The 25,844-nt window shown below is 36.4% G+C and overlaps 1 protein-coding gene across 10 annotated transcripts in view; it reads right to left on the bottom strand.

Annotated features, from left to right (window-relative positions):
• The window catches only part of KIAA1328 (KIAA1328 ortholog), a 371,362-nt gene that overhangs the window by 118,169 nt on the left and 227,349 nt on the right, over positions 1 to 25,844 (bottom strand). For 9 of the 10 annotated variants that reach the window (XR_013551238.2, XM_078435291.2, XM_078435294.2 and 6 more), the window contains one exon: positions 24,548 to 24,655. The exons of the other annotated variant lie outside the window; for it this stretch is intronic. Coding sequence is in view for 8 of the 9 variants with exons in the window: in XM_078435291.2 (XP_078291417.2) it covers positions 24,548 to 24,655 (108 nt within the window). In the remaining variant the exon portion in view is untranslated. The remainder of the gene's footprint in view (positions 1 to 24,547; positions 24,656 to 25,844) is intronic. 10 annotated transcript variants of the gene reach the window in all.

Here is a 25,844-nt window from a genome sequence, read left to right as displayed (position 1 = left end):
AAAAGGCTTACCAAGCATCAGTTACATTATAGTGGGACATGTAAGACTTATAAATTAACTCTACATGCACAGCCTGAGCATAGAAGGGGTCTTGTCTAGTTGATCCCCAAACTAGACATTATCAGAATCACGTGGGAGCTTTCTAAAAATAAGATTTCTGGGCCTCATCCACAGAAACTGTGATTGAAAAGGTGGAGGTTAAATGTTCTGGGTTTCTCCCATTATTTCTCCTATAACATGGATTTCAGTTTCCATAGCTCCATGAAGGGACTCTAATCTAATCTCTATACACTCCTCTCTAAACCCTGACTTAGCTGCATCCCACAAGTTTTTATATGTTGTGTCTTCACTTTGATTCAGTTCTATACTTTCAACTTTAACTGTAGAATCAGCTTGCTCTACAAAATAATTTATATTTTCACCAGATTATGCATTTTAATATTTTCCCTGCAGCTCTATAATAATGGTGTTATCACTCTTTAACTCTTGCCAATATGAAGAATGAGAAGTGACAGTTGATTGCTTTTCCTTAATGAATAAGAAGTCAGTCATGTAAGAATCTAGGGATAGACCATTCCAGGCAAAAGAAACTACAAGTACAGATACTGGGATGAAATAAGCTTAGCATATTCGAGAAATTAAAAGGCCATTGTGGCTGAAATATCCTGAGAAAGAGTGACAGCACTGCACAAGGATGTCAGAGAGGTATGCATGGACCACATCATGTAGGGTCTTATAAACTGGGGTAGAGTTTAGATTTGTGTTCCAAGAAGCCATTAGAGAGTTTTATGCAGAGGTTTTAAACATGATTCTGACATGAATCACCTGGGGGTGCCTGGGTGGTTCAGTTGGTTAAGCGTCCAACTCTTGATTTTGGCTCAGGTCATGATCTCACGGTCATGAAATCAAACCCTGCATTGGGCTCCACTCAGGGTGTGGAGCCTGCTTGAGATTTCCAATCTCTCTCTTTCTCTCTCTCTTTCTCTCTCTCTCTCTCTCTCCTTTCTTAAACATTTTACATGCAACTTATCTGTCTTTAGCTCCCCAGTACCTCTACAGTTTCCCACAAATCCTCAATTTTATCAATAAAATTTTAATAGTCTTATCTATAGGAACTCTGACTTCCCTGAGACACAAATGAAGTAAGCTGTAAGAACTGAATTTGTATATCTATATCTATGTATATATTTATATATATGTGTATATCTGCATGTGTGTAGATGTGTGTGTGTGTGTGTGTGTGTGTGTGTGTGTGTGTGTGTGTGTATTTTAAAGTAGGCTTCATGCTCAGCACAGAGCCCAGTGCGGGGCTTAAACTCATGACCCTAAGATTAAGACCAAAGCTGAGATCAAAGGTTGGATGCTTAACTGACCAAGACTCCCAGACACCCCTACATGCGTGTGTATGTACATTAAAAAAAAATAAACTCACCTATCTTTTGCTTCAGTTTTCTTATACCAATGGTGTTCCACTCTTTCTAGACCAAAGGTCATTCATGTTGGGAGGAAAAATAACTGGGTAGTGTTTCATTCTCTTTGCCATGTGTTAACAAATCACAGTTTCTAAATAATAAACTTACTCTTGGTTTGCTCTTAATCCTTTAAACAAAATCAAACAAAGGACGCCTGCGTGGACACTTAACCAACTGAGCCACCAAGGTGCCCCCCCCAAAATCCTTTCTTAAGTCCTCAATTAATTTATGTTTACATGCTCAGAATTATACTCTTGATAGTTTCCTAGCTCTTTGGACTTTTACCCTTTTGGGTCTCAGATCAGAAAATTATGCTTCTTCTTTTTCTGCCTTTCTTTCTTTTTCTTTCTTTCTTTCTTTCTTTCTTTCTTTCTTTCTTTCTTATTGATTTATTTATTTTATGTAGAGAGTGTAAGGGGGAGAACAGCAGGGGGTTATGAAGGAAGGGAGGGAGAGAGGGAGGGGGAGGGGGAGGGGTGAGAGAGAGAGAGAGAGAGAGAGAGAGAGAGAGAGAGAGAGAGAATCTCAAGCAGGCTCCACACTCAGCACAAAGCCCAACACAAGGCTTGATCCCACCACCCTGGGATCATGACTCAAGTCAAAATGAAGAGTTGGACGCTCAATCTAAGGAGACACCCAGGTGCCCCTCTGCCTTTCTTAAGTTTTGGTCACACATCTGATTACCACCAATTTTCATTTGTGATGAACTAGGCTGAACATGACAACTCTACTGGTTTCCTTCATCTCCTTTTAGGATATGAAGCTAACAATAGGCAGTCAAGAATTCTTAAAGTGGAATAAGATTTCCAATTTCCCTTTCTCTTTGATTTTATACAAATGCTCTCCAGTAGAGCAATAACACGTGAGAATGATTCCTCTCTTAAGTCTGACAACCACCTTATGTTTTCTTAAGAAAGGCTGGGGAAACCAAAGCTTAGCAAGGTTAAATGATTACCCAAGTCCGTACAACTCATAAGTGGGAGAGCTGAGATATGATCTCAGGTCTCTTTGCAGAGCTAGAGATATTAAATTATTGTACTACACTGCCTTATAATCCATTTCCAGAATTATGAAATTCCACACTTGTGTATATTTTCCCTACATATATCGCCCCTTCAATGTCCTAAGAGACTTATTTTTTTAATGTTTATTTATTTTTGAGAGAGAGACAGAGACAGAGCACGAGCAGGGGAGGGGTGGAGAGAGACAGAGACACAGAATTGAAAGCAGGCTCCAGGCTCTGAGCAGTTAGCACAGAGCCTGACCCAGGGATTCAACTCATGACCCATGAGATCATGACCTGAGCTGAAGTCGGACACTTAACCGACTGAAACCACCCAGGTGCCCCGAGACTTAACTTTCACAAAGGCAGTATAAATTCAGTACAGATCTTCCTCAACTTATGATGGGGTCATGTTTTGATAAACTCATCATAAGTTGAAAATATAGTACGTCAAAAAGCATTTAATACACCTTACCTATTGAACATCATAGCTTAGCCTAGCCTGCCTTAACAAGCTCAGAATGTTTCCATTAGCCTGCAGTAGGGCCAAATTATCTAAAACAAATCCTAAAATAATAAAGTTATGAATATTTCATGTAATTTATTGATTTCTGTACTGAAAGTGAAAAACAGAATGGTTGTGAGGGTGTCCGTTGTTTACCCTTGTGACTGCATGGCGGACTGGGGGCTGCGGCTTGCTGCCCTTGTCCAGCACCACAAGAGAGGATCGTAGGATGTATCGCTGGCCTGGGAAAAGATCCAAATTCAAAATTCAAAGTACATTTTCTACTGAATTCATATGGCTTGCACACCATAAAAAAGAAAATCATAAGTTGAATTTTACATTTCTAAAGTCAGTTGAACAATGCAGGGCCCCCAGATATCTTTTGTTTTCCTGGTTAGCTTTCTTTCCCTCTTTTAAGCTCTTGGTGGCAGCAATTTCAAGCCTCTTTTACTCTTCCAACCTTCCATCCCACTGCCAATCAGCCCTGTACCTTCCTCATGCTCCTACCACATTCAAGCAGATCATCTAACTTCTTGCCTCAGATGGAAAATTGAGAATACTACATAGGGACACCTTCAACTACCTGCTAACAAACCCGTGCATCATTTTATAAGGAAATAAATGAGCAAATAAAAACCAAAACACCTGACATTTAAGTGTCAGTGGGATTCAGTGCGACTAAATTCTGCTTAAAATCCCATCTTTTTGCTAAAGTAGTACAGCTCCCTTTAGATCACACTGTACAGATATTGAATAATTAATGTTGTAAAATCATGATTTATTTTTTAAAAACCTTTGATTTCTCTGATTCATTTGCATAATACTCTATACCTTCTTGTTTTTGAAAATATAGTTTCTACTTTGGAATAATTTTAGATTTCCAGGAAAGTTGCAAAGATATTACAGAGACCTTCCTCATACTCTTCATCAAGCTTCCCCTATAATTAACATTTTATAAGAAATAGTATGATACATTTGTCAAAAGTAAGAAAACAACATTGGTACATTACTACTTTTTTTCACAATTTTTTTTCTTTTCTTTTTTTTCTTTATTTTTATTATTATTTCTTTAATATGAAATTTATTGTCAAATTGGTTTCCATACAACACTCAGTGCTCATCCCAACAGGCACCCTCCTCAATGCCCATCACCCACCCTCCCCTCCCTCCCACCCCCCATCAGCCCTCAGTTTGTTCTCAGTTTTTAAGAGTGTCTTATGGTTTGGCACTCTCCCTTTTTTTTTTTTTTTCTTTTCTTTTTTTAAAATTTGAATCCAAGTTAGTTAACAAAGAGTGTAATAATGATTTCAGGAATAGAATTAAGTGATTCATCACTTATACATAACACCCAGTGTTCATCCCAACAAGTGCCCTCCTTAATGCCCATCACCCATTTAGCCACATCTTCCCACCCAACAGCCTGCCAGCAACCCTCAGTTTGTTCTCTGTATTTAAGAGTCTCTTGGGGCACCTGGGTGGCTCAGTCGGTTAAGCATCTGACTTCAGCTCAGGTCATGATCTCATGGTTAGTGAGTTTAAGTCCCACATTGGGCTCTGTGCCAACAGCTTGGAGACTAGAGACTGCTTCACATTCTGTGTTTCCCTCTCTCTCTTTGCCCCTTCTCCACTTACGCTCTCTTTCTCTCTCTCAAAAATAAACATTAAAAAAAAAAGAGTCTCATGGTTTGACTCCCTGTCTGTTTTTATCTTATTTTTGTTTCCCTTTCCCCATGTTCATCTGTTTTATTTCTTAAATTCTACATATAAGTGAAATCATATGATATTTTTCTCTGACTGACTTACTTTGCCTAGCATAATACACTCAAGGTCCATCTATGTTGTTGCAAATGGCAAGATATCATTCTTTTTGATTGCTGAGTAATATTCCACTATATATATACATACATATATATATATATATATACACACACATATATATGTATACATACATATATATATATATACACATATATATGTATACATACATATATATGTGTATATATATATATATATGTATGTATACATATACCACATCTTCTTTATCATTCTTCAGTCGATAGACATTTGGGCTCGATCCATACTTCGGATATTGTCGATAGTGCTGCTATAAACATTGGGGTGATGTACCTCCTTTGAATCAGCATTTTTGTATCCTTTGGGTAAATATCTAGTGGTGCAATTGCTGGGTTGTAGGGTAGTTCTATTTTTAATTTTTTGAGGAACCTCCATACTGTTTTCCAGAGTGGCTGCAGCAGTTTGCAAATATGTTGGTGCTCTGCACCAGCAGAGCAAATATGTTCCTCTATCTCCACATCCTCAGCAACATGGTTGTTGCCTGAGTTGTTAATGTTAGCCATTCTGACAGGGACACATTACTATTTTTTTTTAATTTTATTTTAAATTATTTTTTAATTTACATCCAAATTAGTTAGCATATAGTGCAACAATGATTTCAGGAGTAGAATTCCTTAATGCCTCTTACCCATTTAGCCCATCCCCCCTCCCACAACCCCTCCAATAACCCTCAGGTTGTTCTCCATATTTGTGAGTCTCTTCTGTTTTGTCCACCTCCCTGTTTTTATATTATTTTTGTTTCCCTTCCCTTATGTTCATCTGTTCTGTCTCTTAAAGTCCTCATATGAGTGAAGTCATATGATTTTTGTCTTTCTCTGACTAATTTCACTTAGCATAATACCCTCCAGTTCCATCCACATAGTTGCAAGTGGCAAGATTTCATTCTTTTTGATTGCCGAGTAATACTCCATTGTATATATATACACCACCTATTCTTTCTCCATTCATCCATCGATGGACATTTGGGCTCTTTCCATACCTTGGCTATTGTTGACAGTGCTGCTAGAAACATGGGGGTGCATGAGGACACATTACTATTAATTAAACTCTAGACTATTAGTGTTTAATCTGTTTTTACACTTATGCCTAAACTGTTGTTGTTCCAGGATCTGTTCCAGGGTATCACACTGCATTTAGTTACCATGTTTCCTCATGTGTGCTACAGTTGCTCAGTGTTTGTCTTTCATGACTATACCTGACCAGTTTTGAGGCCTGGTTAGGTATTTTGTACAATGTTCCTCAATTTGGACTTGCCTGTTTTTCTCCCCATGATTAGTACAACGTTGTAAGTGTTCGGGAAGAATACTGCAGAGGTGAAGTTCCCTCCTTATCACATTATATCCAGGGTTACATGATATCAACACGACTAATCATTGGTGATGTTAACCTCGGTGATTAAGGTAGTGCTCACCATATTTATCTACTGTAAAGTGTGATTTTCCCTTTCCATATCCTATACCTTGGGTCTGAGCCACTAAGTCTAGCTCACACTCGAGTGGAGTGGGTACTAAGCTCTACCTCCTAGAAGGAGAAGTATTTCTTGGAATTCTTATGCAGGAACATTTGTCTCTTTTGTTATAATTGTTTATTCATTCTATCATTTATTTATATTGATATGGACTCATTTGTACTCATTTTATATTTTGGGTTGTAACAGATCACACCATTATTTTGTTGCTCAAATTGTCGTGGGTTTGGCCATTGGAAGCTCTTTCAGGTTGGCTTCTCTGCCTCTTTGACATGTCCTCATCCTTTTGATTTTTGAGCACTTCTTCCTTTCAGCATCCAGGCTCATCTCTCTTTTTCTTAGCCCCATCCCAATAATTAGCCATTTCTCTCAGAAGTCCTAGTTTCTTTTATTGGAGAATGGTATTTAGAAACTAAGATCTGGGTACTAAGTGGGCTTTGCCACTGGGGATCACCGTTCATAGGTCCTCTCAGCTGACATAGGTAGGGAATACATGTTATGTGTACTAACCTATATTTATACTTATTTTTGTATACATTCATAAGTGTATACATACACACAAATACTACGGACTGCATTATGTCCCCCCATTCATATGTTAAAGCCCTAACTCCCAATGTGATGGTATTTGTATTTGGAGATGGAGCCTTTGGGGGAGGTAATTAGGTTTTGAGGAGTCATGAGAGTGAGGCCATCATGATGGGATTAGTGTACTTATGAGAAGAGACACCAGAGAGCTTGCTTGCTCTCTGTCTCCACCATGTAAGGATGCAGGAGAAGGTGGCCATCTACAAGCTGAGAGCTCTCAACATAACCCAAACATTCTGGCACTCTGATTTCACATTTCCAGGCTTCAGAACTGTGAGAAAACAAATTTCTGTTGTTTAAGCCACCTGATCTTTGGTATTTGGTTTTGGCAGCCTGAGAGGATTAAGTAAATGAATATATACTAATGTCTCCAACGTCATTCTAGTGCCACACCATTCATTCTAGCCATATATTCTTTTTCTCACTTGACAGACTATAGGTATCTGGTATTCATAGCTGTCATGGAGCTGCAGATATATGTTCCTAGAATAAACATTTACTCTGGATATAGGTTTTCTTTATGTGCACACAATGCTTCTACCAAAATTACTATCCATGGACCTATAAAAGCCTTACCAACCATGATGGTATTTTACACAGCATCACCTCTGATCAAGGAACTTACTTGATAGCAAATGAAATACGGCAATGGGCCCATGCTAATGGAAGTCATTGGTGTTGCCATATCCCCAATCATCCTGAAGCAGCTATCTTGGTAGTACAGCAAAATAGCCTAAAGTCTCAGCAATAGTGCCAGCTAGGAAGGAATACCTTGTAGGGCTGGGGAAATGTCTGCCAGGGTGCTCTAAATCAGTGCCCAATATGTGGTGCTATTTCTCCCATAGCTAGGATTCCTAAGTCCAAAAAATAAAGGTTGGAAATGGGAGTGGCTCTACTCATATTACCCTGAGTGATTTATTAGCAAAATTTTTGCTTCTGTTTCCCATGATCTTAGGATCTCTTGCTCTAGAGGTCTTAGTTCCAAAGGAGGAATACTTCTACGAGGAGATGTAACATGGATTCCACTGAACTGAAAGCTGATATGCCATGTGGCCACTTTGGGCTCTTCGTGGTTCTAAATTAACAACCAAAGAAGAGGGTTACTATACAGGGTGGGGTGATCCATCTGAGAGGAAAGTTGGTTGCTACTACATATGGAGATAAGGAAGAGTATGTCAGCAATATAAGAAATCCCTTAAGGTGTCTCTTAGTTACTATGTCCTATAATTAAAGTCAATGGGAAGCTACAACAATCCAATTCAGGCATGATGGTAATGGCCCTGCCCCCTCAGGAATGAAGGCATGGGTCATCTTACTGGACAAAGAACCATGACCTGCTTAAGTGTTTCCTGATAGCAAAGGGAATACGGAATGGGTAACAGAAAAAAATAGTTATAAATACCAGCTACAGCCATGTGGCCAATTGCAGAGATGAAGACTAATATTTATGAGTATTTCTCCCTTACTTTGTTATGTTTGTATACGTATATTAAATTTTTTTTTCTTTCCTCTAATCCCTTTATCATCTAACATAAGATGCATTAATAATATTTACCTTTGGGGTACCTGGGTGGCTTAGTTGGGTAAGCATCCCATTCCTGATTTGGCTCAGGTCATGATGTCACGGTTCACGAGATTGAGCCCCACATCGAGCCCCCTGTGAGAATTCCTACTTGGGATTCTCTCTCTCCTCTCTCTCTGCCCCTCCCCCTGCTCATGCATGCACACACTCTCTCGCTAAATAGACTTTTTAAAAATATTGAAAAAATAAGAATTAACTTTACATCACAGCACTAAAATTACAGGATATCAAGAACAATGACCATCACCCAAAGACTTCACATCCTCCTCTAGGGGAGGGGTTAGCATGTTTTCAAGCTGTATGTGTGATAATTGTATCATGTTAGGTAGAAGTATACCTTTCTAATTATCTTTATTTGGATATTAAGTATAGTTGACGGAAATGTGTATGGGTACTAAGTGGACACTAGGTGGGTTGTGGTGGTGGTCCTTTTGATGTGTCAACTTGGCTAGGCTATGTTACCCAGAAAACTAGTCAAACACTAATGTAGGGAATGCTATGAAGGTATTTTGCAGATGTGATTAAAATCCATAATATCTTAGAGAATTTGGGTGGGCCTGATTCAATGTTTTTAAAAGTCATAAAGGCAGAGCTGAGGCTTTCCTGAAAAAGAAGAAATCCTTCCTGTAGACAGCAGCTTCGGCCTGTACCTGAGAGTTCTAGCCTGATCTTCCTGACAGCCTGCCTTACGGACTTCAGACTTGCTTAGTGTTAAGCTAATTCCTTCCAATATATCTCGTAATATATATCTCCAATATATCTCCTACTGGTTCTGTTCTCTGGTTGACCCTGACTAATAAAGTCCTTCACCATGTCACATGATATAACAAAGAAAGATTCTCTTTCCATCAAATAGCCCAGGGCTCAGATTCAAGGTTAAAGGATTAAAGCTTGCACACACTGTTTACCAAAGGAGAAAATGCCAAATAGCAAAAGCAACACAGAAATCAACCCTCTTCACCACAGGAGCAATATGAAAAACAAATGAGTTGAGTTCAATATGAAATTTTTTCTGTAGGATTATCAAAAATTAGCACTATTTCATATGTAATAGCCAGTCCTTCTGAGACAGGCGTCCACCCACAACAAACCATGGGCTAATCAAGATCACAACCATATCCTCAGACACTTTATGATCAAAATGTATGCTCAGAAACACAGTCATTGTTTCTTTTCATCTGATCTTCAAACAAACCTCCAGTTACTCCATCTACCCAGGAAGTCCCTGCATACATACTTCTACAAATAAAAGAATGCACTTGTTTTTAAACCTTTGTGTTTGTATGGGATCGTCCTTTGTGTATTCAATTGTCTTGAATCCAAAAATCAATTTTTTAACTATATCCAGGCAGTTAGAAAAGCCAGCCGAAGCTATTGCTAATTAAAAATAAAAACCATTTACGGCAAGGCAATGAAAAACTGTATATCCTTTTAGAGAGAACTCTTAGGGCTTCTGAATACAAGAATAAAAAAAATTGACTTAATAATTACTAATCATAACCTTGCTGCCTCTACCCTTTTACAGTTATATAAAAGTCTTATATGCCGATGTGATATTTTTGGTAAATGTTTCTGGCTTCCATCCATTTTGTCTTAGTTCTTACTCCCTCTTGCCACTGCAAAATATCTTATGTGCAACTACTTCAGTTGTATAAATGAAACACAGCAATGTTTGCAGATTCCTTCCAAAGAAAAATCTTACATACTTGTAGAAAGAAAAAAAGAATCAAGACTTAGACTTATCAATTAGGTCCAGAAACAGTCCTTTGGATACTACCAAAGATTTGATAGGACAACTAAAATTGCAGTTTTAGGCTTCAGACTAATCTGTATTTATTGGGGCTTGTAAAAATGATACAATAACAAATAAATGATACATTTTAAAAGTTTATTTATTTAGAGACAGAGACAGAGACAGAGAGAGAGAGAGAGAGAGAGAGGCAGAGAAGGAGGAGCAGAGAGAGGGAATCCCAAGCAGGTTCCATGCTGTCAGCGCAGAGCCTGATATGGAACTCACAGTTTGTGAGATCATGACCTGAGCTGAAACCAAGAGTTGGACACTTCACTAACTGAGCCACCTAGGCATCCCTGATACTTTTTAACCAGCTAAACTTCCAAGACTATTGTTTTTCTCTGTCTCCCAGGAAACAATGCAAGATGTTCAATATGCAAGATGTCACCCTTGTTCCATGTTGGGACAAGAACCCATATATTTCAGATTGGAAAAGGATAGGCAGTCACTGTATTAACAGAAATCAAACTGCTCTTATTACAAATAAATCTTGGAATGAGGTTATCAAAGAAAGCTGACTCGAGTAGCAATGAAACTTCCAATTCCCCAATCCTACTAATGTTGTCTGGGTAGAAAATTACTTTTACAAAGATTTGTGTACATTTGTTAAAGTGAAGGGTAAAAACCACCACAACTTTATCCATTTGTGTGCAGCATATAAAATGTAAATGATTATACAATTTATTATCCAGCTCCTTATATTTAACCAGTGGTAGCAGCAATATTCTTCAGGAAATTACTCTAATTTCTGTAGATGATTCTCGCTACCCCCTACCCCATATGCCTATAAATCAGACCCTAGGAAAATGATATGCAGCCAACTAATTTAACATCCTGAGAATCTATGAATTGCCATTTTAGAAAATATTTATCCCACAAACTCACTACATATTAAGATGACAAATATAATTAAAAATTATTTAGAGTCAAGAACATGTAGATATTACCCACAAAGAAACTAATTTGAAGGACATGCTACACCACATACAAGGGGACAGTAGGTTTGTCTTTTCCTATTTGAATGCCATCAATATGCAAAGTAACAAAGCATGCATAGACGATAGCTTGGGAGAATCTTAAGTTGCCTTATGTTTCAGTCTATTAGTTATTTAAAAACCAGTGTTTGTAGCAAGGGTAGAGAAAGGATGTACCCTACTATGGAATGTAAGAATGAAGCTTTGCTCTTAAAGACTAAACAAGGTCAAGTTCAGGCATGGACAGACTAGGCACCAGACTAGTGAAATGTTCCCTTCTTTATTGCTTAAAATGAAGAAAACTTGATTCCATAAATTATATTTATCACCAATTTATCTTTTCAAAATTGTTGGTTATATGAGACTTTTAAAAATCAAATTATCAGGGCGCCTGGGTGGCTCAGTCGATTAAGCGTCAGACTTCAGCTCAGGTCATGATCTCACAGTCTGTGAGTTCGAGTCCTGCATCAGGCTCTATGCTGACAGCTCAGAGCCTGGAGCCTGCTTCGGATTCTGTATTTCCCTCTCTCCCTGCCCCTCCCCTGCTCATGCTTTGTCTCTCTCTGTCTCAGAAATAAATAAAAACATTTAAAAAAAATCAAATTATCATTCACCAGGACACAGCTCTCATAAAAAGGATCTGAATATTTACTATTACTTGTCTCAGTATTGCATCTGTTATGAAGACAGAATAGGATGTTATGTTGGAGAATTAAGTTTAAAAAAGCAATTAGCAACTAGAGGAAGGGGTATGTAGGCAAAAAAAACCTTGAGGAGGAAGAGAAGAAGGCTGATATGGTCTAAGAGCATGTGACACTTTGTAACATTTCTTTTGTTCTTAGCTGTATTTAATTTATTTTGAATACCGAAAAGTACCAAAAATAGAGGGAAAAATTAAAAATTATAGTGAGATAAATTTATATACCATGAATTCACCCATTTATGGTAATTCTTAGTGAGTTGAGACTTGTGCAACCATCGCCACAATCTAACTTTAGAATAATTCTAACACCCCCGAAAGGAACCTCGTGCTCATTTGCAGTTGCCCCTCATTCCCCTCTCCCTGCACTAGACTATGACTCATTCACAGCTTGTATCTATAGATTTGCCATTTCTGAACATGTCATACAAATGGAGGATATAATTCACGGTCTTCTGTGAGACCTTCTTTCAGTTAGCTTTTTTTTTTAAAGGTTCATCCATATTACAGCATGCGTTAGTACTTTTTATTGCCAAATATCCCATTGTATGGATATATGGTGTTTTGCTTATCCATTCATCAGTTGCCAGACATTTGGGTTGTTTCTACTTTTTGGCTGGTATGAATAATATTGCTCTGAATTTTCACGCAGAAGTCTTGGTGTAGATGAAAGTTGCCTAGGAGTAGAATTGCTGGGTCATATGGTAATTCTATGTTTAAGTGATGATTGTCCTATTTTTCAAAAAGGTAAATGATTAAAAGACTGAAATGTGGATCTAGAAGAAAGTACTAAAAGGAAACAGTTGTTTTTTGTGTTTTGTTTTGTTTTGTTTTTTTAGTTATGGCTCAAAAGGATGTGAGAGATGATAGGAAGATCAGTGTCCAATCCCTGAAATTTCCTCTATTATTGAAGCTGTGTGACATTCAATTAATAGCAAACATTTTTTTTTCATTTTACTTTAGTTATGCTTTATAATGGGATGTCTCTGAACCCAATTTTACAATTTTACTGATGACTTCTAGGGTATCTATGATAGACAGCAGAGATCCCCACCCATGTGCATCAGTCAGGTTGTTAAAGAACTTTGACCTAGACACTGGAGAAATGTTCTCTTTTTACATGAGCAATTCTTTAGGCCAAAAGGTTGTGAGTTTAAAAGAGGAAAGAAATGAAGTTAGAAGGTAGGGGTAGGTAATTAGAAGGGGAGTTGCTGTGTCAATTATCATCGATAATTAAAAATGACTGTAAAATGATATCACCAAATTGACCACCAACATGGTTCTAGCAATCCGCATCCCTAACAGGAGTGCATTAAAATATCTGTTTCTGCACTCTTGTTAACTCTTGATATTATTAAGTCTTTGAATTCTGCCTGTTTATTAATTTAAAAAGTGGTACCTTTTTGTTGCTTTTAATTTTTACTTTCCCAAGATTAGTTGTGAGAAGATTTGATACATGTATTGGCTGCCTGTGTTTACTCTTCTGAGAGTTGCATCTTAGGGTAGTTTACCTGATCATTTTGAGTTATTTTTTTCTATTATGGATACAATACTTCTCATTCATCACCTTTTGATGACTTCTTATTAAACCTTCCCCTGAGATTATTCCAAGAATCTCTTTCCTCTTCCCAGACACTGTCTTTACTGCCACCTTTTGTAGTAGATGAACTCACTTCATACTTTACTGAGAAGACTGAGATTTTAAAAAATTCATTGCACCAATATTTTATGACCACATACTATAGGCTGAATATACAATATTCATAACATATAGAAGATGTGTTATAATATATCATATATAACAAGACAGTTGTGATCCTTGCCCTCATGAAGCTTAAAGTTGGGTGGTGGTAAATGAGACTTTGGAATTCTGGAATAGGGAACAATGACAGACACATGTTTCACATAAGGTGACCAGGAAAGTACCCTCTCAGGAGACAAAATTTAAGCTCTCGTCTAAAAAAGTTAACACAAGGAGGAACAGAATTAAGAGTGCTAAAAACAGCTATAGGTATGATGCAGCATGTACTAGAAACTGAAAGAAGACCAAACCAATGCAGTTGGAACATAGGATTTAAGGAAGAAAGTGCAAAGTCAAGGTAGAAAAGCATAAAGGCCATGGTAAGAAGTTTAAATTTTAAGTAAGGGTCACTAAATGTTTAAGAAGGAGAGTGGTATGAAATGAGCTAAGCAGAAGCCAGATCATGTAGAACATTCTAAGATAGCCAAGGAGTTGAGATTTTATTCTATATGCATCAAGGAGTCTTTGAAGAATTTTAGGCCAGGGAGCAGTAGACTGCTATTTTTGAATGATCTTTCCATCTGCTATGGAAAATAAATTGTATGAGGGCAAGAACAGAACTCTTTACAGAAGCCAAGGTTTGTACTATGGTGGGAGGAGTACATACATTTTGGAGGTAGAACAGAAATAAAAGAATATGCTTACAGATTGCTTGGGAGGGGAGAAAGAAGGAAGGAGAGAAGTGAAGGACACTTTTTGACTTGAGTAGCTAGCATTTACTGAAACAGAGTCTAGGATAGGGTGAATGTGGACTGGGGGGATTGGAAAAGGGAAATAAGATTTCTGTTTTAGCTTTGTTACCTGGGAGATGTCTATCAGTTTAGTGGACAGGGTTTAACGGTTGGGGGTTCTGGGGGGGGAAGGTCAGGCCTGTAGAAACAAATTTGGGAGTCAGCAGCATACAGAGGATATTTAAAGCCAAGAGCTTAGATAAGGTCACATAGAAAGAATGTGTAGAAAAAAGAAACAAGGGGTGGGTGCAGGTACAAGCAGAGAAAGAGAAGTCTGTAACAAATAAGGGAGAAGTTGACCAGCGATAGAAATTGATCTCCCTATCTTATTCAGGACTGTGCTCCATCAATTATTCATTTCCTGCAATCTTTTCTTTCACTAGCCACTTCCCAGGATTATAAAAATTTTAGGTCATTCCTCTCCTCAAAATTATACTCTCTCAACCAAATTTCTTTCCAAGGTAACATTTCTGCTTTTCCTCTTTTATTTCCATGAACAGCACCAGCCCGCTTTTTGAAAACTTTTCACATTGCCACTCTTGGTTTTTCTCAGGTTCCCATCTACACATTTTCTAAGGTTCTGTTTACATTTCTTTGAACTTTTTCTCAGAAATTAATACCCATTCCTACAGGGTCAACACCAATCTAGATGACTCCTAAGTCTAAACCTCTAACTTCAATTTCTCTTAGGAGGATTAGATTCAAATTTCTACTTATACACTAGGTAGGCTTAGCCCAGAAATCCAACCTGTTTAATAATTAGAGAAAAGAATGTTAGAGATGGAAGAAATCCAGTAAAAATCCAGTTGAACTCTCCCATTCATAGGCAAGGAGACGGAGGAGCACAGCATTATCTGTAAAGTCACATGGTTAATTACTGGAAAGGCTAAAACCTGGTATTCTGGACCCTCACTCCAATGGTCTTTAAAAGCAAATTAATCTTTATCACAACTCAGTTCTTTTTCCTGACTTGTTTATTGTTCGAATCACAAAGGTCCAAAACCTTTGGCTTGATATTTAAACCTTTTCATAATCTAACCTAACTTACAAATTTAATCTTTAGTTTCACTTTCCCTTACTCTTCTGGTAAAACTAAAGCATACTTGCTATGGTGCCCTCGCATACTGTGTGCTTTTCTTCCTTCACTCAGACTCTCTCCAAGTCTTCACCCACCTGAGACACACACATCCATAGATACCCCTAACCAATTAAAATTCTACCTTATGTTTTATAACTTATTTCAAATATTACCACTTCCAAAAACCTTTTCTTAATTTCTTTCTATTTCTTGTGTAGCCCTTATATTATCTAATAGATGATAAATATTGGTATATTTGCCTTACTCTGCTATTAAAGTACCCTCTGGCAGGGGATTCTGTATATTTCCTGTAGTACTTCGCAAGCCAGTTTTTTTTTTTAAATAATAATAGATGTTCAATAAAAAATTATTGCTCGGTATTATGTAAAAATACAAAAATGGTCAGATTTTTAGAAATTTGCATAATTACAGGACTAATGTTACTTCATAAGGGTCATCTTTGCATAGCCAACAGACATCAAATTAACTAAAAAACAGACCAGAGAACCTATAAGCAATCAGAGTTCTTGTGACTTTTTAAGTCGTTATCATCTTTCATGTGATAATTATCTTCCAATGGTTTGGCTCAGCTTGTGCCCTACTATTTGCTCTTATTTGTCATTAAGGTTTCACGTATTATTTATTTTCATTCTATAGCATTTATGCAGGAGGCAGCAATGTAAGCTCCCTTGCCTGTGATTCTTCCCACAGATAATAGAAAATAAATTGCAATTAGATTTTGGTAATTGTATATAATTAACTCAAAATGAGTTGTTAATTATAAAAAAGATGTTTTTCACTTCCTCATTATCTCATTTATTTTAGTTTCAAATTCTTAATGCCTCACTTGAGTAAGTTTAATATTTTAAATGCACATTTTTAATACTAAGATAATCTAAATTTCCAAATAAACAAAATTTAGCTTAAAATTAAATTTTACCTAGGGAGTTCTACCAGCAAAAATCAAAGAGCCTGCAAGGTAGAAAGAAGGTCATTTCCCACAACAATTCTTGATTATATTTTGTGAAATCAACAGACATTTTGGTTTAAACAATTCTTCGAAGGCTGCTCAAGCTGTATGTGTTTTCCCTCGCCCCATCTCTACCTCCTTCTGGGGTTAGTGGAGATAATATCATTTTCATAGTCAACTGAATCAAGGAGACAGATGAACTCATCACCTTTACTTCCTTGAATCTCACATTAGATTAAATTATTTAAACACTGTTGAGTAAGAATTCTTGGCTTTCCAAAGACAGTCAGACTTTGCAGGCAGTTGTCAGAGTTTATTCAAACTCTTACAATGTAGATTAACATTTTCAAAGGTCTATGGTATTATAAAAGACATATTAGGAAATATTTTTGGAAGTAGTGTATTGTCTTACCTTATTTTTGTCATAATTGGAATGTGGGCCATGCATGCCCAGTGCACCTAAACTTTAAAAGTACATCCATCTCTCAGACTGCAGCACTAGTTTGTAAAGCATTCACTACCCTTACCTGAACAGCAGCGATGAAACTTTCATAAATTACAAGCAGGAGTATGAATTGCTACAATCTTTTAGAAAATAAAATTGGCAGGGACTATTATAATTTGTAACTATAAATTATACCAAAATATCTTTATGTAAAAATAGCCTTTGACTTATTTATTTTGGGGAATTTATTCTTAAAATACACAAGTACTAAAACAGAAGAATATAAGTACAGTCATGCCTGCTGTAACCTTATGCATAATAGTAAAGAACTTGAAACAACTTGAATGTCCAACAATAAAAGTGCTAGATAAGTTATAGTACATACAGAAACCACAGACTATTATGCCTTTATAAAAAACAAGTTTGTATTAGTTTTCTATTGCTGCTATAATGAATTATCACAAATTTAGTGGCTTCAACAACATAGATGTGTTACTCTGTAGTTCTGTAGGTCAGGAGTATGACACAGGTCTCACTGGGTGAACACTGAGGTAGAGGCCGGGCTATGTTCCTTTTTAGAGGCTCTAGGGGAGAATGTTCCATTGCTCATTTGTGTTGTTGGCAGAATTAGTTTCCTGGCAATTGGAGGCCCCCATTACTTTGCTGGCTGTCAGCTGAGGACTGTCCTAAGTTTCTAGAAGCTACTTACATTTCTTGGCTTGTGACCTCCTTCCTCCATCTTCAAAGCTAGCAATGACAAGTTAAGTTACTCTTATGCTTGGAATCTCTTCTCCTTCCATCCCATCTCTCTGACCCAGAAAGAAAATATTCTCCACTTTTTAGGATTTGTGATTAGACTGGGCCAACCACATAATCCAGGATAATCCCCCCATCTCAAAGTCTGTTCCCTTGAGCATATCTGCAAAGTCCTTTTGCCATGTAAGGTATCATACTGAGAGTTTCCAGGGATTAGAACACAGACATCTTTGGAGAGCAATTATTCTGCTTTCTACAGTTCTATATCTAAAAATCTGATAGATAACCATTAAGTACTGTTAAGTGTGTTTGGGGGGTAATTAACAAGCAATGTGTTCAGTTTTATCTCAAATGTTTATTGATGTTATATATATATGATATAGATATAGATAGGCATAAAGAAAGATATAGAAGGATACACATCAGTGTGCTAGCACTAATTCAACCAGGATAGGATAGGGAACAGAATAAGGAATAAAAGATGACTAATTTTTTCTGATGTTTCTTTGGATGTTTTACTTTTTATGAGAAAAAATGTTTTTCTTTTGAAATTTAGCAAAGGATAACTAAAAATAAACTGGAATATGACACATTGGACCAGATGGACATAACAGATGTATTCAGAACATTCCATCCCAAAACAGCAGAATTCACATTCTTTTCAAGTGCACATGGAACATTTTCCAGAATAGATAATGTTACACCAAAAAACAAGTCTCAATAAATTAAAAAAATTGAAATCATATCTTGCATCTTTTCTGACCATAACAGTATGAAGTTAAAAATCAGTCACAAGAAAAAACTGGGAAAAAACACAAAACAAACAAACACGTGGAGGAAAAATAACATGCTACTAAACAATGAATGGGACAACCAGGAAATCAAATAGGAAATCAAAAAATACATGGAGACAAACGAAAATGAAACCACAATAGTCCAAAAGCTTTGGGATGTAGCTAAAGCTGTTCTAAGAGGGAATTTTGTAGCAATTATGGCCAACCTCAAGAAACAAGAAAAATCTCACATAAACAACCTAATCTTACACCTTTGGAGCTAGAAAAATAAGAACAAACAAAACACAAAGCAAGTAGGAGGAAGGAAACTATAAAGCTAGAACATAAATAATTGAAATAGAGGCTAAAGAAACAATAGAACAGATGAGTGAAACCAGGAACTGGTTCTTTGAAAAGTTAAACAAAATTGATAAACCTTTAGTCAGAATCATCAAGAAAAAGAAGGAAGACTCAAATAAATAAAATCAAAAATGAAAGAGAAGTAACAACCAACACCACAAAAATACAAAGGATTATAAGAGAATATTATGAAAAATTATATGCCAACAAGTTGGACAATTTAAAAGAAATAGATAAATTCCTAGAAACATATAACCTTTCAAAACTGAATCAGAAAGAAACAGAAAAATTGAAGAGACCGATTACTAGCAACAAAATTGAATCAGTAAATAAAAAACTTCCAAAAAACAAACTCCAGGACCAGATGGCTTCACAGGTGAATTCTACCAAACATTTAAAGAGTTTGGTAGAATTCTATTCTTCTCGAACTATTCCAAACAATAGAAGAGGAAGGAAAACTTCCAAATTCATTCTACGAGGCCAGCATTATCCTGATACCAAAACCAGATAAAGATACTACAAGAAACCAACCCATTGACCCCTGAAAACCAAAAACCAAAACCAAAACCAAAAAAATACAGGCCAATATCTCTGATAAACTTAGATGCAAAAATTCTCAACAAAATATTAGCAAACTGAATACAACACTACATTAAAAAAAAATCATTCACCACTATCAAGTATGATTTATTCCAGAGATGCAAGCATGGTTCAATATTCACAAATCAATCAATATGATACATCACATTAATAAGAGAGAGAATAAAAACTATATAATCATTTTATTAAAAGGATCACTACCTAAAATATATAAAGAACTTACAGAACTCAACACCAAAAAACCAGATAATCTGATTAAAATTTGGACTAGAGAACCTGAATAGACATTTTTCCAAAGAAGACATACAGATGGCCAACAGACACATAAACGATGTTCAACAACACTAACCATCAGTGAAATGGAAATCAAAACCACAAGGTTTTGATTAGCCATCATAATGGCTAATATCAAAAACACAAGAAATAACAAGTATTGGCTAAATGGAGAAAAAGGAACCCTCATGCACCATTGGTGGGAATGCAAATTGGTGCAGCCACTGTAGAAAATAGTATTTAATATTTCAAGATATTAAAAATAGAATTACCATATGACCTAGTAATTCCACTACTGGGCATTTACCCAAAGAAAACAAAAACACCTGCTCAAAAAGACAGCATTATTTACTGCAGCATTTTTTACAATAGTCAAGATACAGAAGCAACCCAAGTGTCCATCTATAGATGAATAGAAAAGATTTGGTACATATATATACAGTGGAATATTACTCAGCCATAGAAAAGAATGAAATCTTGCCATCTGCAGCAACATGGATGGATCTAGAGAGTATCATGCTAAGTGAAATAAGTCAGGCAGAGAAAGAGAAATACCTTATGATTTCCTTAATATGTGGAATTTAAGAAACAAAACAAATGAAAAGGAAAAATAAAGAAAGAAACCCCCAAAGAGACCCTTAAGTATAGAGAAGAAACAGAGGGTTACCAGAAGGGAAGTGGGTGGGAGGATGGGTAAAATAGGTGAAAAGGATTAAGAGTACACTTATCTTGACAAACACTGAATATTGTATAGGATTGTTGAATCACTGTATTGTATACCTGAAACTAATATAACACTGCATGTTAACTATATGGGAATTAAAATTTTTAAAAAGATGTAGTATGTATGTATGTATGTGTGTGTGTGTGTGTGTGTGTGTGTATAATGTAGTATATATACACAATGGAATATTACTCAGCCATGAAAACAATGAGATCTTGCCATTAGCAACAACACAAATGGACCTAGCAAGTATTATATAATTCTAAGCGAAATAAGTCAGACATAGAAAGAGAAATACCACATAATTTCACTCACATGTGAAATTTAAGAAATAAACCAAACGGTGGGGGGGGGCGGGCACCTGGGTGGCTCAGTCGGTTAAGCGTCCAACTTTGGCTCACGTCATGATCTGGCAGTCCGTGGGTTTGAGCCTCACATTGGGTTCTGTGCTAACAGCTCAGAGCCTAGAGCCTGCTTCTGATTCTGTCTCTTTCTGTCCCTCCCCCACTTGTGCTCTCTCTCTCTCAAAAATAAATAAACATTAAAAAAAAAGAAATAAACCAAATGAACAAAGGAAAAAAGAGACAAACAAACCAAAAAACCAGGCTCTTAAATATACAGAACAAATTAATGGTTACCAGAGGGGAGGTGGGTGGGGGATGGGTGAAATAAAGGGGATTAAGAGTATTCTGATTTGATGAGCCCTGAGTGATGTATGAAATTGTTGAATCATTATATTGTACACCTAAAATGAATATAATACTGTATGTTAATTATACTTCAATTTAAAAAAAGTAGAATATGAAACAAAATGTATAATATCAACACATCACATACTCACTCATAAAGAAATGAGATCCAGAAGTTATATACTAAGATTGTCTTTAGATGATAAGATTATGGGTATGTGTTAATTTCTTCTTTTGGCTTATCAGCATTTTATATATTTTCTTCTACCATAAGCAAGCAAGTAAATATATAAGCAGGATTACAGAGGACCCCAGGAGGGATATCGTAAAAAAAAAAAAAAAAAAAAAAAGGAAGAAAGGAAGAAAGCAGAAAGAAGGGAATATAGCAACAAAAGAATGCAATGAAAATATGACAGAATAATTAATGTGTCTAAACATATTCAGAGAATTAAAGTTTCTGGTTAGGTTTGGGAATGACAAGACATGAGAATCTAAGTTACACAAGGTCAGAAATTTTTGTGTTTTGTGCACTGCTGTATCCCCCAAAGTTTAGGATGTATCTAACACCCGATGGGAAACTATAAATATCTGAGTGAACTAACAAATGAATTATTACAAAGAAAATTAAATAAGGCATTTCTAAGCTTTAGAGAAAACAATTATATAAAAATTAAATATTGTAATCATACAGTACATGACCCTGCTGTGTATAAAATATATACATTCTGATTGTAAATATATTGTGATATAGCTATACTGAGAGGACAGAAGGAAAGAACATATGTGTGGGTATGTACATTAGAGGCGGGAGGGGAAAAGGGAGAAGAGTGGAGAGAAGGAAGAAATGGAGGGAATGGTGAAAAAAGAGAGAGACAGCAGATAGATGGTTAACTATGAGAGCTAAATCATCATCTTTCATAGCAGACAGTCAATAACCAAGGCCCACATAAGTCTGTTATTCAGAAATAAGGATATAATGCTAGAAGAAACAGTTACAAGAAGAAACATCTAAAACAGTCAAAACTTCATCTCTCTAAGGAGTGAAAGTTGGGAGTACTGCTGCTCCAATGTACAGTCAGTTGCTATTTTGCAGAAGTCTTGTTGAACTGGTTGACTTTTTAAAAATTTTTTTAAATGTTTTTATTTATTTTTGAGACAGAGACAGAGCATGAGCAGGGGAGGGGCAGAGAGAGAGGGAGACACAGAATCCGAAGCAGGCTCCAGGCTCTGAGCTGTCTGCACAGAGCCCGACACGGGGCTCGAACTCACAGACTGTGAGATCATGACCTAAGCCGAAGTCGGACACCCAACCAACTGAGCCACCCAGGCGCCCCCTACTGGTTGACTTTTTAAAGTATGTGTATGCTTGCTATCAAAAACAATAAAAATTAAATAAAAAATAGATTATGGCACATCACAAAGAGGCCAATACTATGTGATTCCATGTATGTGAGGTAACTAGAGTAATCAAACTTACAGAAACAGCAGAAAGGTGGTTGCCAGCTGCTGGCAGGGAGAGGAAATGTGCAGTAGTTTGATGGGTATAGAGTTTCAGTTTTGCAAGATAAAAAAGTTCTGGAGACTGGTTACATAACAATGTAAATATACTTAAAAATGGTTTAGATGGTAAATTTTATATTGTGTGTATTTTATCACAATTAAAAGATGGCAAAATTGTCTGAAATGAGAATTCTTTGGTTCTGCTTCTAATAACAGCTGAAGAGTTCTATAGGTCCCAAACTCCCATAGTTAACAATACAAACTTGGGGAGAAAACAAACAGAACTGAAGCACTGAAGAGTCACGGAAAACAAGCAGAAACTGGAAAAAGATCAGCACTTGAAGAATGCAGTGGCACTGGGAGGGTTCTCAATTTCTTTTTTAATGGCTTTCAGCTGAAGGCCGGTCTTAAAGACCCAGAGAACAGAATCTGAGCTGACCAAAGCACTTGAAAAGGGAAAAAACCCTGGAGAGGGCAGAGAGAGAGAGAGAGAGAGAGAGAGAGAGAGAGAGAGAGAGAGCCTCAAATTCTGTGTAACAACCCTGCCAGTTTGGGCTGACCGCTGAACTACACATGAATGAGGCCGACTCAAGCATCCATCTGAGTTAAAGTTCAAAGGGCTCGGCAGTGATTTTCACTGTTACTCGCAAGGGAGATAGGGCTTGGAATGTGAATTCAGTCAAGTTAAATGCTTGCTAACACACACAAAAAATTAACACTGTTTAGAGGACTAAAAGTGAATTCTAGAGTCATTCCCAGTACCAGGAAACAATAAAAAACTGCTAAGTGTACAAAGGAAACCATGACCAATACTCAAGATTAAAGCTGACCAATGGAGAGAAGCCCCAAGATAAACCAGGTGTTTAAGAAAAGCATTTTAAAGGAAAAATAATGAATAAAGGAATTGTAATGAATAAAATAGGAAATTTCAGTAGAGAAATAGAAATTTTAACAAAGATACAAATAGAAATTCTAAAACTGAAAAATCCAATATCTAATTAAAAAAAATCATTCTATGGGCTTAACAGCAGATTGGAAATAACAGAAGAGTTCATGAACTTGAGAACAGATCAGTAGAAATTATCCACAATGAAGAAAAAGGAAAAAAAAGATTCTAAAAAATTAGCAGAGTCAGGGACTTCAGTAAAGATGTAATATACCTGTAAATGAAATCCAGAAGGAAAGAAGAAAGAGAAAAGGTAAAAAAAACTTTTTTGAACAAATAATGGCCAAAAATTCTTCAAATTTCATGAAAAGAGAATTCTCAAACATAGCTTTGATGGTGAAAACTGATTTAACTTTTATGGAAAGCAACTGGGCCATGTGAATCAAGAATCTTAAAAGTATTGATGTGCACTTTGAGTTTGTAGTTCCATTTATAGGAATCCATACCAAAGACATGGGTAGAGATAAAGTAAAAAATTTATTCTAGCAATGCTCTTCAAGGCATAATTTATAATAGCAAAACCTTATATTATCCAATAATAGACTAATAGATGAATATTGAGCAATACTTGTCATACAATAAATATTTGTTGAATGAATTAATATCAAGTTTTCATAAAATAAATTATGACATCAGAAAATATGTTACAGTGAAAAAGCAAAAATTAAAATTCAGCATAAGAATAATCTCTATTACTCAAAATAGAATATATTACTATAAAAGAAAGATAGAGGGAGAGGGCTCAAAGGATCATCTCTGAATGGTAGGATCATGAATGATTTTTATTTTTTACACATTTTTGTATTGTTAAAAATTTTATAGTGAGAATGTATTTATTTATATTATCAGAAAACTGGACCTACATAAAGCTGTAAAAACATACCAAACATATCCTTAATATCTTTGCCTTAATATCTGTATCCTACATGTTCTTGCTTTCACCCACCCATAACTCAGGTTTACCTTGGTCCAGAGTCATCCCCATTCATATCCAGATTGAGTTCTCGGGGTTTAGTAAACTCTTTAGCAGCAACAAGTTCTCTTGACTTAAATACAGCTTGATTTCTCAACCTGGAAAAAAAAATTAGAGGCTTTCTAATCCTTGGAACCTAAGCAACTGAATGGTAACCCTTGCAGGACAATATGCTTTCAGCTAGACCTCAAACAATTGCTTTCAAATTAAAACTTGATCTGTCAGAGGGCCAGGGTGGCTCAGTTGATTGAGAATCCGACTGTGGCTCAGGTCATGAGTTTGAGCTCTTTGCTGACAGCTCAGAGCCTGGAGCCTGCTTGGGATTCTGTGTCTCCCTCTCTCTCTCTGCCCCTTCTCAGCTCATGCTCTGTCTCTGTCTCTGTCTCTCTCTCAAAAGTAAAACAAAAAATTAAAAAAACCCAACAACCTCGATCTGTCAAAATAAATGGGCACTTCCTAAATACACACAGGATGTAAATAAAATAGACACAAATCAGTTTTACAGGAATTTCAATTTTCTTTATTTACAGAGGAGTTGGAGAACACTGAGTTGGTCAAAATATCATTTAAAACCTCAACACTATAGATGCTTTAGGAGTACTTTAAGTTTCTTCATTAGAAATTTCAAGTTTCTTTCTATTCACTCCTAAGCAAGTGTATTCTGATTATCAGAGTCTTAATGGGAATTCTAGTAACACTAAGTATCACTGACCATGCCCAATATATCCATAAAAGGCAAATATTTCTCATATTGTCAATTCAAAGAGCTGGGGCTATGTCTCACTGACCAATGTGTTTTCTTAAGATCATAGAAACTGAAAGAAATTCTATCCAGCAATGCTAACTAGCCCTATCCTCGATGTGCTGAGGAGGGAAGGCAGAGAAAGAAATTAGCATGTTCTACCAGAGTCTGGATGGCAATTAACCACTGGCACTTTTTCTACCCATATGTGACCTTTCCTACCCATTTTCTAAGTTTTTTTTAGAAATATTCTCTGGCTCATTTTTAGAAATGAAATCTGTAGAAGTATATTCTTTAACTATGAAATAAAACCAGGAAGAGGGGAAAATATTATTAAAACGGCATTATCATTTCCATCATTGTCAAAGACATTCTTATAACTGCAACTAATTATGCACAGTAATAAACAAAGAAAAATATGTAGGGGGTGCCTGGATGGCTCAGTTGGCCAAGTGTTCAACTCTGGGTTTTAGTTCAGGTTATGATCTCAGTCTGTGAGACTGAGCCCCGCCAGGGGCTCTGAGCTGACAGCATGGAGCCTGCTT

This window comes from Panthera onca, chromosome D3 (assembly GCF_046562875.1).
Source record: "Panthera onca isolate mPanOnc1 chromosome D3, mPanOnc1 haplotype 2, whole genome shotgun sequence".
NCBI lineage: Eukaryota > Metazoa > Chordata > Mammalia > Carnivora > Felidae > Panthera > Panthera onca.
The sequence above is the reverse complement of the archived record's forward strand: the minus strand, read 5'-3'. Positions and strand labels throughout refer to the sequence as shown.